The sequence below is a fragment of the Paramacrobiotus metropolitanus genome, unplaced genomic scaffold, assembly GCF_019649055.1.
Source record: "Paramacrobiotus metropolitanus isolate TYO unplaced genomic scaffold, Prichtersi_v1.0 Parri_scaffold0000011, whole genome shotgun sequence".
NCBI lineage: Eukaryota > Metazoa > Tardigrada > Eutardigrada > Parachela > Macrobiotidae > Paramacrobiotus > Paramacrobiotus metropolitanus.
Window position 1 is genome coordinate 429,077 of NW_026570231.1, and position 16,786 is coordinate 445,862.

The 16,786-nt window shown below is 41.0% G+C and overlaps 4 protein-coding genes across 7 annotated transcripts; 2 read left to right on the forward strand and 2 right to left on the reverse strand.

Annotated features, from left to right (window-relative positions):
• Positions 1 to 2,323: 2,323 nt before the first annotated feature.
• Positions 2,324 to 7,103, forward strand: LOC129583717 (uncharacterized). Its single transcript, XM_055475649.1, has 11 exons — positions 2,324 to 2,742; positions 2,845 to 2,948; positions 3,045 to 3,086; positions 3,161 to 3,229; positions 3,440 to 3,489; positions 3,583 to 3,853; positions 5,133 to 5,460; positions 5,543 to 5,745; positions 5,900 to 6,239; positions 6,352 to 6,428; positions 6,754 to 7,103. Exons 1-11 carry the CDS (start codon positions 2,457 to 2,459, stop codon positions 6,865 to 6,867), a joined length of 1,884 nt encoding a protein of 627 aa, XP_055331624.1. The 5' UTR covers positions 2,324 to 2,456; the 3' UTR covers positions 6,868 to 7,103.
• Positions 7,104 to 7,377: 274 nt separating this feature from the next.
• Positions 7,378 to 10,118, reverse strand: LOC129583529 (glycosylated lysosomal membrane protein B-like). Its single transcript, XM_055475345.1, has 6 exons — positions 9,683 to 10,118; positions 9,088 to 9,399; positions 8,781 to 8,966; positions 8,500 to 8,724; positions 8,113 to 8,384; positions 7,378 to 7,842 (listed from the first exon to the last, which is right to left on the reverse strand). Exons 1-6 carry the CDS (start codon positions 9,806 to 9,808, stop codon positions 7,632 to 7,634), a joined length of 1,332 nt encoding a protein of 443 aa, XP_055331320.1. The 5' UTR covers positions 9,809 to 10,118; the 3' UTR covers positions 7,378 to 7,631.
• LOC129583534 (carbonyl reductase [NADPH] 3-like) lies at positions 10,013 to 12,565 on the forward strand. Its single transcript, XM_055475352.1, has 9 exons — positions 10,013 to 10,371; positions 10,539 to 10,620; positions 10,730 to 10,905; positions 11,003 to 11,127; positions 11,344 to 11,469; positions 11,570 to 11,720; positions 11,823 to 11,900; positions 12,016 to 12,114; positions 12,247 to 12,565. Exons 1-9 carry the CDS (start codon positions 10,345 to 10,347, stop codon positions 12,247 to 12,249), a joined length of 867 nt encoding a protein of 288 aa, XP_055331327.1. The 5' UTR covers positions 10,013 to 10,344; the 3' UTR covers positions 12,250 to 12,565.
• LOC129583528 (delta(14)-sterol reductase TM7SF2-like) lies at positions 12,237 to 16,723 on the reverse strand. 4 transcript variants are annotated; one of them, XM_055475341.1, is made up of 11 exons: positions 16,517 to 16,723; positions 15,366 to 15,471; positions 14,973 to 15,107; positions 14,731 to 14,893; positions 14,372 to 14,569; positions 14,115 to 14,218; positions 13,797 to 13,916; positions 13,550 to 13,718; positions 13,393 to 13,473; positions 12,951 to 13,076; positions 12,237 to 12,892 (listed from the first exon to the last, which is right to left on the reverse strand). In XM_055475341.1, the coding sequence occupies exons 1-11, from the start codon at positions 16,627 to 16,629 to the stop codon at positions 12,732 to 12,734; spliced, it is 1,476 nt and encodes a 491-aa protein (XP_055331316.1). In that variant the 5' UTR covers positions 16,630 to 16,723; the 3' UTR covers positions 12,237 to 12,731. The 4 variants fall into 4 exon arrangements, with proteins under 4 accessions (XP_055331316.1, XP_055331317.1, XP_055331318.1 ...); XM_055475342.1 differs by having other exon boundaries at positions 12,238 to 12,892; positions 15,366 to 15,476; positions 16,517 to 16,686; XM_055475343.1 differs by having other exon boundaries at positions 12,240 to 12,892; positions 15,371 to 15,471; positions 16,517 to 16,554.
• Between the last annotated feature and the right edge of the window lie 63 nt (positions 16,724 to 16,786).

Genomic DNA, 16,786 nt, shown 5'->3' on the forward strand with positions numbered 1-16,786 from the left:
TATGGAAATGAAAAACGAATTCGTAGTAAAATGGATGCCAAGATCATTTAACCGTTTTTTAAATCACAGTCACATTAAACCAGATTTTCTAGGGATAAATCAAACTAGTCCTGTCAAAAACTAATGCACTTAATAAGGATGAATCTACTCTATAACTATAATGCTCGCTATCGCCAGCCGCATACCTATCAGTTTCCGGTCAGAGTTTTCACATTTGCATTATTCTGCCGGTGCCTGAGAACTGACACAACGGTTCGCAAATATCTATGTTACGCAACTAAACCTGACCATTACAAATCAAGTTTTGGTTTTTCATGTCTTACTAAAAAGTCGCTTCACTTGGCAGTGTTTTTTGCAACGAAAAGACTCTGATCATGAATTCTTAGCCAAAGTACAGATATTTTATGTTATGTATTTCAGTTTTCTATGGATACCGATGCTGTTGAATTTTGGGTATTATACTGTAATTAAATTTTCATGGCATTGTACACACACAGACAGTCACCGCAAGCGTGTACTAGTACTATGCCCACTATATGTTTTTATTATTATTAGAAAATGTGTGACTTGTTAGGAGTTATACTAGCAAAACAATGGGAACTTTTTGGAGTGCAGCTAATATAACGAGGGAATGTAGGCCTTTTTAAGTGCTTTCAGCCGTTATTTTACTGGGAATCAGTTATTTTGACGCACAGCATCTTTTAGGGAATGTATAATAAAATATTACAGTTCGTGATAGGCAGAATTTTGGAAAAGGGCTTACAGTTCTTTTGTGATTTCGGTCATGCCGTCTCACGTGTTTATTCACAGGGTCAACTGAATCATGTTTTCTGATTTACAACAGACCACGCTACACGGTAAAGGGATACCACCATAATGGCTTCGGTTTCTTTGTGTCAGAATCGTATTATTTTACCAAACGATACAATGTCATACTGTGCCCTTTTAGGTGTGGTGGCATCCCACACCATTTTACGCGTGGTAGAGGAGTATTCCTGAGTGTGAGGGTGCCGATCATTGATTTCCGCCAGGGCAAATACATAATATATAGACACGAAGGACGTTGAAACACTGCTTTAATGTCCGTAACCTAAATATGTTCATGTAGCGAAGCTAATCTTAAAATATGAATATAGAAGGTATCTTCGGGTAAACTGTCATGCCATTCGTTTTTAAATAATTTGCATTCAGAATCAAACAGAGCTATTAATTTATTACAGTACTGAAACAAAAGATGACGAGCGTATATTCGATTACGCATGGCAGTACTAAATAATCTTTTTAGTACCGCCATGGATTACGACATTGCTAGTGCCATAGTTGCACAAGGCATCCAAAAAGTAATACTGTATTCAGTGTATTGTACTAATAAATATTGGAGATATACAAGTATGTACTGTATTTGATCGTGAGATCAATATGTACCAGCATGCTGAACCTGAACTCTTTGTTGACTAGCTAAACCATGGACATAATTTGCTCATGACCTTTGGTAGTCCCTACGGTTAACAATTCAGGACACGCGATAGTCAGCTGACGATGTATCCGCTGTCAGTGTTGCTGCATCTTCCGAATCGAGTATTGTTGCATTTATAGGACGTTACCCGTATGGCGCTTGAATGCACATGCACAACTGTAAAGTTCCTCCGGAAAAGGAATTAAGAATAATAATTCGCGCTGACACTGATAACCAGAGCTCTGGCATGATGACAGAAAAACTATAGTCACTTATACTTAGTCCTTTCACAAGCATACATTTCAAAAGTGCGGTTATGCATGTGCATTGTGCAGTTATGCGTTGCATTTTAAAGGTCAGGAAATTCATCAAAATTCCATGGCGTAAATAAGTCAACATCATATATACAGTGTACAAGTACTATATCAGTGTTATGCAGATGGATATGAAAACATTTTCATCGATTATTACGATTGTCTACATAAATTATTCAAAATGAGGATTGCTGTGATTATCTGATTTAATTGCTCGGGATTCTTGTATCGGTACGATTAATATTAGCGTTCTCTTGTTGAATAATTATTATGTATTTTCGTTTCTAAATGGGGATATTTCCGAGCATCCCAACAAGCGTTGCAATAGTTGAAGTATGCAAACAATAGAAGAAATACGTTCCGTGCTTTCTCTATAATAGAAAATCACTTTGGTATGGAAAGTGTACTGTGTTTCACAGTGTTACTGCTTCGACAGACGTTAAGCATATTTTAGCAAGCCGCTGTAACGTTTGCCGACTAAAACGGTCCGCAGGCAAAATATATTTTTGGACAAACCTTCAGGGTATACACGACAACAAGCCAGTCATTGTGAACTGCACTACCGAACAATTATCCTCGTTTGCCTTGCTATTACGTACTTCTTGGCCAGAAGTCGAGAGAAAAAGGCGCTGATAATACAGTCTCTGCTGCAGAATAACACAGCTTAATTAATTCACGCTAGAGACATGGGATCGTACACTAGAGTCTCGGAAACCCGTGAAGTCCGGACAACCGGACCCAATGCGGCCGGTCTACATGGTTCCGGACATGGATCCGGCCAGCATCGACCGAAGTGGCTGTGGGGATGGGTCGGTGTCTATGTTTTATTAGGCATTCTGGCGCTGGTCTTCATTGGCCTGTGGATCAGTGCCGATAACGGTGTACAATGGGAAAACCCGGCTGAGCCCCGACTGATGTTCAACTATCATCCGCTGTTCATGATTCTGGGGTTTCTCTTCATTTCTGGCATGAGTACGTACCGAATAGTTGATACTTATTAAGAAGAATTTATCAGACTGTCAGGAAAGTGATGTAGTAGGCATGTTGTTTAAATTTAACGTCTCTTGATTATAGCTAATCTAATCTACCGCATGTTTCCGGATGGCAATGTGACCGCTCTGAAAATAACTCATTCCCTTCTCCAGTTGACCGCCTTCATTCTGATGTGCTGCGGCGTGGTATGTGTGTTTTGTCGGGCAATAAAATTTGTTTTACACTGTTACCTAAACGATGGAAATAATTCTAATATAATATTCTGTGTGGTTTACTTGTAGTATGCAGTCGGATGGTCGAAAGATTATGGACACACCCCCCATGTAGGATCCTCTTGTTGTAATAACAAATTTAAATAAGCATGCTGAATTTTTTCTGCTCTCCATTGACGCTGTAGGTGCCCCGACATTTCACATCCGTTCACAGCTGGTGCGGTTTGACTGTCCTGATCATTATGGCACTGCAGGTAAAGTTTCCTTGTCCTAAATTCATGATAGTTAACCATTATTTATTTAGGAAAATGCCCATTTATGTGCCATATATTCTCCGTAATAGCGGAATTATTTAAAAGTTTCCTTGTTCGTTGTTGCGTATTCTTTTATTTTGCCGAGATTACTTCGTGGAGTCCTAACATCAGTGACATGGATATCGTTAACGATTCATCTCTTCATTTCAGTGGGTCTGTGGATTTTTCGGGCTGCTTGTGCCTGGATGCCGCGGTGAACGGTACGTTTAATATTATTAAGCCACCATCAGCCATATTTCAGAGAACATGGGTTTCTTTTTTTGAGCTTTTTAAATACTTTTTCTATTTACCAGTCGCCATCAGTACCGCACTACCCACATTTTTACCGGCAACTTGATCTTCCTGCTGGGAAGCGCGACTGTCTTGATCGGCATTGACTCACTCTCCAAAGCCGACAGCACACTGAACACCTTAGCATTAACCGTGATTGCTTACGCCATTCTGGGAGCGTGGTTTCTGTCCACGGGAGCCTTCAAACCAGGCCGTCCTGAACATGTAGATGCCACTACGGAAGAGCGAGCACCACTGACCTCCACTGATCGCGCATCTGCTGGATATCTGCCATAAAAAGATTGATTTATTAAACCGAGGGAATATTTTTGGTATAAGCCTGGTGTATTGGAACATTATATATGCTGCTTGCTTCGTAGATTGTTTTAGAAAATCAGTGAAGCGGTATAATTTGCTGTAGTATGAACAATTGGCGTTCTTTCTTCGATACGTGCCGTATACCTTAAAAATAAAACAGCATATCACATGTAACTGGCGCCGTAACCTTTAATTAATGGGATGTGTTGCAGTAATTTATAATTTTTCCATCTTCAAACTAGTACAGTACATGATGTGGCGTAAATGCACTGCTAAGAGTTCACTGCCAATTATAGTTGTGCACAGAGGATCATAATTACTATTACGAGTACTAATACAAAAAGCACAAAAGCAACAGTAAATTAGCGATGGAAAGACAAAATCGAAATTATAGTTAAGAAAAAGCCGCAGAGAACGAGTTCCTATAAGTTTAAAGTAAAGATGTTCACAACAACCTTTTTATCGCTAGGTTATTCAATTTTTGTCTTGCGGCACGCAAAGACACATTTAGCAACAAAACATTTTGCTGGAAGCCATTGCCCTTATAGTCTGGAAAGGAGCACACTAAACAGGGCGTTTGCTGAACTTCTGTACATATAGGAATTACGAAATCTACGACCAGAATTGAAAATATTGCATCTCATATTTAGTCTTAGCGAATATTACCCTTATAAAATAAAGTCAGATAGGTCGCGCTCTTGATGTTCCAATAGTACAAGTGTACAGTTGCCGCTCAAATACACCACCATCATCGCAGCCTTGCTGTAATAATAAACTGTACTTAGTGCAAACATATATATTTTTTCATACACTCAGTATAGCTATCGTCGTACATAATTATTTTTGTAAGTGCAGTTCTCCGGCTGACGGTTTTTTCATTCGTAGCAAAAGCGTAAACAAATTTCGTTTTAAATAAATCTAATTTCTGCGATTTCCGGGATGAATTTTTTTTGACTCGCTTGATTTAGAATCTTGGGAATTTATTTTTCAACAACAAAAACTTTTGGGGTTTGCCGTAACATCTAGAGATGAGCTGGCCCCAAGCTCTTAACGTGCCTCGGAGCAGTTAACAATATTTGCGAAGAAAAACGCCGTTGTCTGCAGCAGTGCCGCAAATCGGTGAAATTCAATGTGTATGTGTCCTAAGGCCATTGTGAACAAATAAGCCAGTCGAAAAAGAATTCAGCATTCTCGGCTTGCGAGTGTGTGTGTCAGGGCCCAGTTCCATACCGTTTTCCGCTACAGATTTCATTAGGGCGACAAGCGCCGCATTGATTTTCCACTTTGCTGTATAATGGCTCGCTCGCGGTTTTCCCATGAAGAAGTGGTCAGGGAACGGGTGGATGTCCGTGTCAATGATGAGGGACATGGCACACGTGGACCCGACAGCAGCTTCTATAAACGTCTGGTCTGGTGGTGCGCCACATACATTTTCTTGGCCCTGTTGGCGCTGATTCTCATTGTGGCCTGGTGTATCCGCTCCAACATGGGATATGCATGGAAGGACTTCGCCCATATGACCGGCTCCATCAACTACCATGGAACATTCATGATTGTCGCCTTTGTTACGCTGAACGGCATTGGTACGTGCAAAATATAACGAACTGACCTTTTTTCCAGAGCTGGATGATGTGTGTTATAACATCGATACTGTGTGTCTTGCAGCCGATGTGCTGTATCGAATGTGCCGCAATAGCAACAGGTTGTCGGTGAAGATTGCCCACGCTACCATCCAGACATTCGGTTTCTGCTTCATTGTCACCGCTCTGTGTGCTGTCTTCTGGTGGCACGACGCCAGGAATCGCCCGAATCTCCAGTCCACTCACAGCTGGATTGGTTTGCTGATCGTCCTGCTGTATGCGTTGCAGGTAAATGGTTACTGATTTCTACTACTGCAACACTATCTCTAGATGTTACGGCGAACCCCAAAACTTTTTGTTGTTGAAAAATTAATTCCAAAGACTTTTTAATTACTCAAGTTAAAAATTCTTATTTGTCTTCTGAACGTTTTAATAATTTTAGTGGGTTGTCGGCTTCTTCGGCCTTCTCTTCCCCGGCTTCCGCGCTCCTCTGCGTGCAAGTTACTTGCCTTATCACAAATTTACCGGTCGCAGCATCTTCTTGTTGGCGATGGCCAATACTTTAATTGGTCTGAACAAGGTCAGCGCCGGGTCGAGTTTGATTAACTGTTTAGCACTGATCATCATCCTGTACACCATTAATGGCGGCTACCTGTTGGGACGAGACGATTACGATATCAACTACGGAGCGCCACCGGGCTACAATGAGGACGAAGTGCGACGCTCATCCGGCGGAAGCCGACACAGTGGCGGACATGTCGTGACCAGCCCGGACGAAGCTAGTAAGTACTCTAGGTTCCAGAATTAGTTTAAGTTAATTAAATATATACAGACGCGTTGCAAAAAAGGTTGGCTGTTGTTATATATTATTTAATGCTGGCGTTAAATCTGCAGGCAATATGTACATCAATATTGCAGGAACGCAAGGCACCGGTCACTATCAGGCCATGGCAGAGGATCCAGCCATTAAAGTAAGCACGACTTTTTTAGTACAGTGATACTGGCATCAAACACTACCTGCATAATTGACATAAAAAAGAATTCAAATTTAAACGGAGTGAATACGGAACACGTAGTATCTTTTGGGTATGCGCGCTGCTGTTCATTGTATCGCATTTTTACGAATAAACTGCACGGAATTCTAAACCAATGCAGCATATGCATAAGTTACCGTACTGTGACCTTTACTGGCCGAAATTAGAGTAGAAAGATGAAATGCGTTATCTATATAAAACCGTTTCTTTTCTGATCGAGAATTGCTTTTCGGCTTTTTGTGAAAACGTTTTGCTGTTACAGGAAGCTATGGCTGTAGGCCGGGACACCTTCAGCAAATTCCATGATCGTTTGGAGCGCAAGAAAAATCTTGATTTGGATGAAGTTGTACACACCAAAACAGTGGTTACAGAGTAGAAATTTGTTTGAGAGTTCAACCATGGGTTTGTTAACAGTTTTTCGGGTAGCATGGTTGCTTTTGCATTTGGAATAATGGGTCAGTTTATCAGGTTTACTTAATAAAACGCCTGCTTTAGTAAAACATTGAAACCCCTTCAATTTTTGATGAATTGTGGTGTTGGTAGATTGTGTTTCGATGGCATTTGAGTTGTGGAAGATGTAACTCATACAACAAATTATAAGCACTGCAGATCGCCCGTCGCATCTATGTGTTCAGAAATAATTATTACAAAACCACTTCCGCAGAGATACACTGATACAGTTCCATGGAAATGCAGAGGCTGTAGGCTTTCTGATCTTTAAACCTCGCTTTTACAAGGGCGTAAGTAATTTTTCGAAAACGCAGTTTCCCTTTGCAATATAACATAACACGTTGCATAGTAATTCAGCTGCATTTTCACAAAATGGGTCTTCTTTTGCAGTACAGACGTACAAAATGTTTTTGTAGTACCTTAAAAAATTTCTGCATTAAATGTTCAAACATTTTAATCTCAACCACTGGGCATAATTGCGAAAACTATAAAGCACAAAGTCACAAACTATAAAGCACCGGCACCTGGCAAAATTGGAGTATATCAAATATTGATACTTTAGGATCACAGTCACATGTAACCGTCAGTTAAATTGGTCCAATGAAAACACGAGAGGGGAAAGACGGCCAAACGCCGCCACAAGTTTTTCGAGAATTTGAATTTTTTCGTCGCAGAGAACTTTCTACGTTGCTAACCCAAAGTCTGATAGTTTGTTGTTGTTTCTGTCACCAAAAGCCCGGCTTCCCTCTCCCTTCTTCGTCGCTTAATCTTGAGATAAACGACATAGACCACTCCCACCAAGATCAAGGCCGCAGGAACACCAAATCCGATACCAATGATCAGCTTAATTTTGCTGGTCGGTTGATCAACAGGCGCCTGGCCCAAACCAAGCTCACATGTCCTACGAAACAGAAAAAACAACCGTTTTTTTCACGTCGGTCTAAACTCAGCGTAGATATTTTTCCAGTAGTATTACTGCTAAAACATAATACACGAACTCTTAATTATAACTCAACAAGAACCTTCGTGAAATTAACTGCAAATATGCTCTACTGGGAAAAATCCAATTTTAGTAAATAAAACAAATCCGATTGTAATAGGAGCACTGCAACATTTCCTACCGTAACGTCTTTAAGATTGAGTATAAAGAAACTATAAACGTAATTCGTACCAGTCCTGATAAGCTGTAGAATTGTAGAACCCATCGTCCGTTTGACCAAGGCTAACGTTAAAACGTAGCAGAGTATTTCCAGGATCGGTGATGCCAGCCAAACCCAGTAACAAGGAATCGGGCACGTCCGAGAGACTTGCATTAAAAGACAATGTGGCGTTTCTTACACTTCCGGTCTGTGAGCGCGTCGAATCGCTGACACCAGGGTTCGCTGCAGTGTACACCACAGGTCGCCATTGCAAATACGTATCGGCACCGGAAATTTTTTCTGTCTGTGAAACAAAACTGTCTTACACAAGAAAAATCAGCAAACGAGACAAGAAAAAACGACAGCAAACGACAGGCTGCGGCAGCATGCGCATGAGAACTGACAAACACGGTTCTCACCGTAAATATTCCGGGGGAAAATTCATCACTGATAGACTTGTCAATGGAATGCACAGCTGGTCTTCTGGATGAATCATTGGAGGCGAAGATCATATCCAATGCAAATCGCGAATGATTGAAGTGGACGGCAGTCTGGTTGAGTATAATACGAGCAGTCACGGAGCTAGGCATAATTTGCATCCGAGGTGGCAATGCTGCACGAGATGGGTCAAGATGGGCTCTTAACTGCAATAAAAATCGAAATCAAGATTTCGCAGCTTCCAGGCGTTCAGTAAGCGTACCTCGATCGTAATATTGTTATCGCGAGGAGTCCTTCCGAAGGTTCCCACAAAGGTGGCCAAAAACACGCCATCCCCTTCCGTTTTGACGGAAGCATTGTACCAATGTGCCTCTGCAAATGGGTGAATAATGGTACTGGATTTATTGGTTAGCTGCCCGGTATTGTCGACATCATCCCATTCGATCAGCTGAAGATAGAAAGAAAAAATATGCGCGGACAGCATAATGCAGGTGCATGACATAATTACAAGCGAGTAGAAGACTTAATTTCCGAATTTTCTCACAAATAACATTCTGTCCAAAACTTACATTGGCCAGGGCAAAGCCGGCATATCGTTTGCTGTTCGGCACCAAAAAGGGGACTTCCGGTTTATTATCCTGTATGAACTCCGGCCATGCAATTCCTGGATCACTGGCATCGGTGTCGGGAGCGATTTCGGCGATCAGAACCGTGGGTGCATCAATCGTACTCCAGTAAATTTTGTACCGCGGATCCGTCGTGTTCGGCCGGGGATTGTAGGAAATCACATAGAGTAAGTTGTTGGAAAAAGGAGCAGGTGCGCCATCATGAGCGCATTCTTCCGGTCCGAGAGGACAACGCGGATTGAGGGCAATGTTAAGCTGAAAGCCATCAAAGTATTTTAATAACAGCACTTCTACTGCATTATTTTGGGCAGTGCATGCTGAACTATTCACAAAAGAGCGAGCTTTCACAGCAGCTAAATGAATCGCTAACCCATTTTCTCACGAATACCATTCAAATCTTGAAGGGCATGCTTCATGAACCGCCGTTTGTCTACCAACTAATTGTATAACTCACGGCATAAACATAATAAAATAATCTAATATGGAAAGAAGTGAAAGAGTTCCCGTGTTTTCTTTTGAAAATTATTTACGTACGTACGGTTCGATCGCTCGCATTCACCATCAGCACCACCGACGCAAAGCACAACAATCCTTTCCACGTCCAGCTCTCCATAGTGAAACAGCTTGCGGTTGATGACTTGATCCCTCCAGATGCACTGATCATATGCGAAAATGGATGGAATCCCCAAATTCCGATAATACGACTGATTACGCTAATGTGGGCAGACGATGACAGATTACATGACCATGATAATGTTCATTATCGTGCGTGCTATCGCTGACGTGCGATGCGAAGTGCTGCCACTAGCATGTGATTCATACATTCAAAACGCATTTGCAGGTAAAAGATGAATATTATTCGAACATTTATTATCGTGCCGAACGGAAACTGCGGTATACGATGCTTTAGAAGCGGCGGACGAGTTAGCAAATCAAATGCTTACCTAGTTTTGCAAGAATGAAACAGCTGATTGTCGGTTTGCTGGTTGTGTAAACAGACAAATCAGCCAACGCAAAATATTGCTGTGGTTCATCTATACGCCGCTACGGAAACGAAAAAACGGGCGTACAACTCAGACGAGTATACAGCCATACGCTTTTGCTAACACAGAGTATGCTTTGGATCACGCAAAAGCAGTTTTCCAAGCAAATACCGTACTTATTCTAACATTAAGCTGCGAGCCGTTGTTTTAAATAAAAATGTCTAGCGGAACTCCTGTGGCACTGGTAAGTACGTGATTCGATTGTCCAGCAAGATGAAAATTTAATGTCATTGCAGCTATTACCTTTAGATGATTAAAATATAATTTGTACTGAAAACGTGTTTACTTGTTTCCTTCAGAAACATACAGTATCTAACATCATGTTATATATTATTTTGTATACTTCCGTAGGTGACCGGCGCGAACAAAGGGATTGGATTCGGCATTGTGCGTGAACTTTGCCGTCAGACAAACGGAACAATTTATTTAGCAGGTAAAAGTTTAGAAGTATGTGGTTTTTAATCGATCGTTTAAAGCGCAATGCCTTCAAAAAAGGTATGGCAGCATCGATTTTTCACAAGCCCTTTTGTGGTTCATTTTAGCACGTGACCAGGCAAGAGGACAAGATGCTGTGCAGCTTCTGAAAGACGAAGGCTTAAACGCAAACTTTCTTCGGCTTGATGTTACCGATGTAAAAAGCATCGAGAGTGCGAGAGATTTCATAAAGAACAAACATGGAGGATTGGATATTCTTATCAACAATGCCGGTATATTTGTGGTGCGTAAGTTAAACCCCCAGTGAAGTGATTATAAGGAAATATGTTTTGCGCTAACGCACCGGATAAGTTACGTAATTGTGAAGTCAAATTGTTTAGGGTACTGTGGCGGACAAAGATCGCGTCCCATCTGCAGAAGCTGCGAAAACGACTTTGGCTACCAATTTTACCGGTCTTTTGGATGTATGCAATATTATGTTTCCGCTATTACGACCGCATGCCAGGTACAAAGCAGCTGTTAACGGCTAGAACGACACTAAAGATTATCCGAGTATTACGTTTAAGTACTTTATAATTGTTCACTGGAATAAATGTATAAGAGTACTTATATATTCTGTACATACATACCTACCCTGTATTTGTAACTGTTTGTAAAATATGTAAATGTTTTGTATATGCTTACTCTGTATAATTTTTGCAATAACGGAGCTTTTTTCTAGGGTTGTCAATGTCTCCAGCAGCTTGGGTAGTTTACGGTCTTTAAAAATTGATGCCCTTAAACAACGGCTGGTTGCGGATGACCTTACTATTCTGGAGCTGGAAAAGATGGTCCAAGATTATATTCGGTAAACGGGCAAATACTTGTGACCTGAGCGTTTTACAAGCACATCAAAGACCATTTGCACAGGATATCTCGAAAAATTATAAAACATAAAGACTGTACAGGACTGCCGAGGACAACAAATTGGAGAATTCGGGCTATCCTGGAGCTTTTGGTCCGTATGCGTTTTCCAAAATCCTAGTCACAGCGTTAACACGTGTCCAACAGAGAATGTTTGATCGACAAAACAAAAATCAAGACATCGTCGTTAATGCGGTAAGCTGCAGTTAAATAATGGCGAAGTGGGACTATGCACAACTGCGATTGTTGTGTTCTCGAAAATATGTTCAAACATCTTTGGGTATGTATCCGGATCAGGTGTGCCCTGGATTTGTCGCAACCGATATGAATCAACATCAAGGATTCAAAACCATTGAACAAGGAGCGGACTCACCGGTAATTGTCTGTTTATACTCGTATATTACTGGTTCCGCCAGAGATGGGACAGAGTGGCTGAAATTTGAATTTTACTAATTCTTGTTAATATGTAACCAGCCCTGATTGCCCACAGGTTTATCTCGCATTACTTCCGCCACAGCAAAACGATTTGGTGCATCCACGGGGACAACTGATTTCTGAGAGAATTGTGAAAAATTGGATCGAAGATCAAGTACAGTAATTTGAAAGATAAATAAAGTGTGCTTAAAAGTATAAATTCTATAAAATTAAATTAACATTTGCGGTTATTTTTATTTCAAATAACTGCAGTACAAATCTGTAACGACATCTGCATTTTCTACAGTGATACTGTGGCTGCCCGCCATCCTGCGTTTTCAAAAAGCATCCCACATCCAAATTTTCCCGGAAATAACGACAACCCGGAAATAACAGCATTCCCATACATGGACCCAAATCGTTCTTATTAAAGCAACTTTCATTAAATTCGTTCGGTTCGAGCCGTGCGTGACAGTATACTGACGTTTTAAACGTTCTTATGAGTGCGACTGCGACCAATTAAATAAGTATTATGCTGATATCAGCCACTGTTATGTAAAACAAATTCAGCCAAATTCTAATGTGACCCTTAATTCCACAATCAAATTTCTGATAAAACAAGAATGTACCGTACAGTTAATTCCACTAGGACTAATCAGCAAACTCTAATGGGATAGTATAGATATGTTATATCAAAATCCTATCAGATTAAGATCGACGGCCTGTCTGATTTTAAGTCCTATAATTATGCAACAACATCTTTTTTCACTTCGACCGTGCACCTTAGATCTTTTAAAATATCAAAGGAAATATTCTCCAAGGCACTTTTATGCAATACTGATTCCACGCATCGCCATATTTCTTTCGGCATGTTTGCTCATCGCGGATTTCTCGATGAATAAGGAGAGTAAACATATACACATAATAGACCATCGGGTACAAGCTTCCAAATCCTAAAATAAAAATGTAACGAACAACCTGAAAGGAGACCAAGCTGGTATACGTTCGTACCGCAAACTATGGTCCATCCAACAGTCATCAGCAAGTCACCGAGGTAATTCGGATGTCGAACAAAGCACCACCAACCGCCGCAAAGCAGATCCTTCCCAGGAACAGAGGTGGGAATCGTCCTAAATCCTGCATAAAAAGGAATTGCCCTGAATACTCGTACCGTTTGTGTTTTGTGCATGCATGCAGTTGATCTTGTCTCTTACAAGGCGCTTTCTTGCTAAATTAAGAATAAGCTAGAACTATCTGTACAGTATTTCATGCAAGTAGAAATAACTGGCGAGAGAAATACAAAAAGCGCACGGGAAAACGTCAGTTCTTATTAGATAACCTTACCGCAAATGCAAATCAATAAGCACGTTTTCAAATCATTCGGTAGATATCAACTTCAGATTAAATAAGCGCTATAAACAGCAACAATATGGAATGGTTACATCGCAGTCACCTTCCAATCGAACATCCTTTGGATTACCACGGAAAATATTTTTCTGTAAATTGCTTTGCCGGAAAATACGATATCCAACAACTGCAATGCATAACATCAAGAAATAAAAAAGTATAATGCTAATCATTACGCTTGTTTTCAAGAAGAATTGACGTACCATGAAACCCAATGGACAATAAGATAACCCATAGTGATACTTGGGGTCGAAGCCGGACCAAATACTGCGTCTGACTGGAGTAAAAAAACGGCACCCAAGCCAGATCACCAAAGGCCAACATGAAGCCGAAACCTTCTTCGATGATATCCTTGGTGGACAAAACGGCCGGCTTGTGATGAAAAAATCGTAAATCAGCACGTGAATATGGTTAAACGCGCAAAAAATTGCGAGTTAAACGTTTCATTACCTCAAACCACAGAGCATCACCAACATACCAAGCATGGTACACTGTGAGGATGACCGGTGCCAGTGAAACTGTTCCGCTGGTGTTGTATTCCCAGGCTAGCATACTGAGGTCCAGGATTACCTACAGTCCAGCTCGTATCTCATTATCACACACATTTTACTCACTTAATAATGGCTATACAAAAATACTGTGCATCAGAGGTCATTAAGTATTGCCATTATGAACGAACTACAAGCCAAATTCAGCTTCAAATACTCATAAAAAGCGGCAGGTCATTCTTTTACTTGCAAAATGCAATCAAAACTTAGTTTTACCTACCCACCCGATCAATCCCGGCCGCAATTCGCACACGAATTTCCAGTCGAAAAATCCACTTCGAGGGTTTAGCTCTCGTCCCATGAAGAAATCATACAGAGGATTTCCTGTGACAGATTGGCGTATAAGCGCAGTTCGTACAATAATAGGTAATCTGTGTTTAATCTATTAATGGCACTAACAATTGGAAGCCTTTCGTGTAAAAGGATTTTACAAACGACAACGCATTCGAAGGTTGAGAAATACCGGTTTATCATTACCTGAAGTCCCGTGTATGGACAGTTCAACATCTGCTTTCCCCAATGACCTTCGGTACAGATATAATGAAAGCAGTCCAACGCCAATTACCGTTGAAACGTACAACGGAATTATATTACTGAAGATTTCGTGCAGCGGAAAGGAATAGAACCAGCACAAGATGGCACTGACGATGATCGTAGCAATAAAAGCAATGAATGCTGCAATGATACAAATTTTGATAAATTGGTGTTAAATTGTAAATTAGTACAATGTAATATCGTAATAAATTGGGCAAATGCGTGCAATCACTGCAATGTAATTATAAGTCAAAGGTAATACACTATCACATAGTTCCAGAACAAATTTCTTAGGCTCTTACCGTTACACCGATACTGTAACTTTTTCCCCGTCTTGAGAGGAAGTCCATTCACGATTTTTCCAAAGGGAAGCAAGTAAAAAATTGCTTGAAACGCAAACCACCCGGCAACCCACAGTAAACTACGGAAACTAAATGCATTTCCCAAAATATCATGGACATCCGGCTGCAAATTACAAGTGTTCGATATGATATCAAGTCTGCAAAACTGACTTTTGGGAACATGTGCATGTTCAGCGACATACCGTAATGTATGTAATGAGGAATAAAACGAAAAGTGGAAGACCGACTATTATCCCGGTTACTCCAACCGGCCCTCCAAATGCATACTCGGGATTATTTTTTGATGTTTTAAGCGGTATAGCGTCCATCTTATCCTTCTGTGATCCAATAGGCGCAGTGTACCGTGTTACCACGCGAAAGCCAAATGCATTTGAGGATTGCAAAGCGAATTAAAAGTACTCGTAAAGGTAAAATATTTTAGAAGTCGAAAAACATTGTCAAATCCAGAATACCCTTTAGGTTGCTTAATGGACGAAATACTGTAATCATGTCGGCTTCACGTACTGTGCTGTACTCGTATTGCCAATTATTTGCAACCAATCTAGTAGTAGCTAATTAAAGTATTTAGTATTTACCTTACCGTAATGAACTGTCAGATACAGAAACCGGTGAAAAGTATGTTCAAACTTCAAAGGGCGCAGTGATCCAACGCGAGTATTCGTCTGCCAACGATCTGCCGATCTGACCTGACAAAAGTAATAGGTACAACTCAAAATGGAGATTAAAATCAACTAAAATTTATTCACCAGTTCACTTTCACAATAAAATATGATGTATCTGTTACGAAATACGTACAGTATTCACTGAAATCAAACTTTTTCAAATTAATTACTTTTTATTAATTTTACACTCAGTAGTTTCACAGTTTCTTCTGCTTACAGACATGTCGGACAAACAGTAAAACAAAGCTCCACAGGGATCTAGGCACAAAATTTGTCAACTGTCAAAAATAAGTACTCAAAGATTATGCTGAGTTGTCGACAAAATCCGGGGCGCGCTCTCTGTCGTCCCGAGCGAATAAAAACAGCAACAGCACTGATATGAGACGCTTAATTTGAGGAGTTCAAAATCGAAAGCAGCCAAAAACAAAACTACAAGACATACACCAACTTCCGGTTATGGTTTAGGCGACTCCGGTTCCGGCAGTTCCCTTCGGAAGAGCTTGTTTTTGAGAACAGTGAAGGTCGAAGGCGGTTTTTGATTTGCAGCCGCCAGCACGTGGGTAGAAACGATCATGGAACATCGTTCTCGCGATATGGCCATGCAGCCTGTCCGCCGTACTCGTTGAAACTTATTGCCGTGGTGGTTCGTGGCGATTCTCCGGAGGCTCTCGTAATAGGCATCACAAGTTGCACGGTCAGCTATTGGTGATGCGTCACCCATCCGGAAATATTCTCCCACCCTCTGGCGAATATGCGCCCCAAGGTCTCTTCCCGTTTTGCTGGGATCAAGCGGCCACATTTGGCAGATGGCGAGAAACCGCTTGTACATGCTCATAGTTGCAATCAAAGAACGCAAGCAGACGGCTGCGATATGGAAAAAAACTCTGCTGTGCTCAGTGCACCGGCGTATGATCGTCACGATCCCACGGATGAAAACGTTTACGGTATGTCGGAGAAGTCGCAAGAGTCGGCAAGGCTGTTAAGAATGCGAATCCATCCGAAGCAGAAGTAGCGTAACAAAAATGCAGCAACCAACCGCTTGTGATCTCATCCAAACAACTTACCGTATAATCCACGCTGTAGCAGTGTAGCATAAACAAAAACCACAAAGTTGTTCTGGCAAGCAGGCAACCAAATCAAGAGGGAACGCAAAAGTAAAAAAGGTACGAGTAGTCATTAGTCCTTACTCGTACATTCGTACTTAAAACGTAAATTTTTAATTGTTTTGTTAGATTTATTTTACAAAAATTTTACGCTAAAACTGTTTTGTAATTTTATAACTGTTGTGCAACGAACATTCCCCTGGGTGTCGACATCTACCGCTCGAGCTTCTG

Excerpts from the sequence above, each read along its gene's own strand:
- LOC129583717 (XM_055475649.1), top strand. The coding sequence starts at position 2,457 with ATGGGATCGTACACTAGAGTCTCGGAAACCCGTGAAGTCCGGACAACC. Across the intron at positions 3,087-3,160 it reads ATTATGGACACACCCCCCAT|GTGCCCCGACATTTCACATC; the intron begins GTAGGATCCTCT and ends TTGACGCTGTAG. Across the intron at positions 5,461-5,542 it reads TGTTACGCTGAACGGCATTG|CCGATGTGCTGTATCGAATG; the intron begins GTACGTGCAAAA and ends TGTGTCTTGCAG.
- LOC129583529 (XM_055475345.1), bottom strand. The coding sequence starts at position 9,808 with ATGATCAGTGCATCTGGAGGGATCAAGTCATCAACCGCAAGCTGTTTC. Across the intron at positions 9,400-9,682 it reads TGAATGCGAGCGATCGAACC|CTTAACATTGCCCTCAATCC; the intron begins GTACGTACGTAA and ends GATGGCTTTCAG. Across the intron at positions 8,725-8,780 it reads ATAACAATATTACGATCGAG|TTAAGAGCCCATCTTGACCC; the intron begins GTACGCTTACTG and ends TTTTTATTGCAG.
- LOC129583534 (XM_055475352.1), top strand. The coding sequence starts at position 10,345 with ATGTCTAGCGGAACTCCTGTGGCACTG. Across the intron at positions 10,372-10,538 it reads GCGGAACTCCTGTGGCACTG|GTGACCGGCGCGAACAAAGG; the intron begins GTAAGTACGTGA and ends ATACTTCCGTAG. Across the intron at positions 11,901-12,015 it reads AACAAGGAGCGGACTCACCG|GTTTATCTCGCATTACTTCC; the intron begins GTAATTGTCTGT and ends GATTGCCCACAG.
- LOC129583528 (XM_055475341.1), bottom strand. The coding sequence starts at position 16,629 with ATGACTACTCGTACCTTTTTTACTTTTGCGTTCCCTCTTGATTTGGTT. Across the intron at positions 14,570-14,730 it reads GTTACAGTATCGGTGTAACG|CATTCATTGCTTTTATTGCT; the intron begins GTAAGAGCCTAA and ends GTATCATTGCAG. Across the intron at positions 13,474-13,549 it reads ATTGTCCATTGGGTTTCATG|TTGTTGGATATCGTATTTTC; the intron begins GTACGTCAATTC and ends TATGCATTGCAG.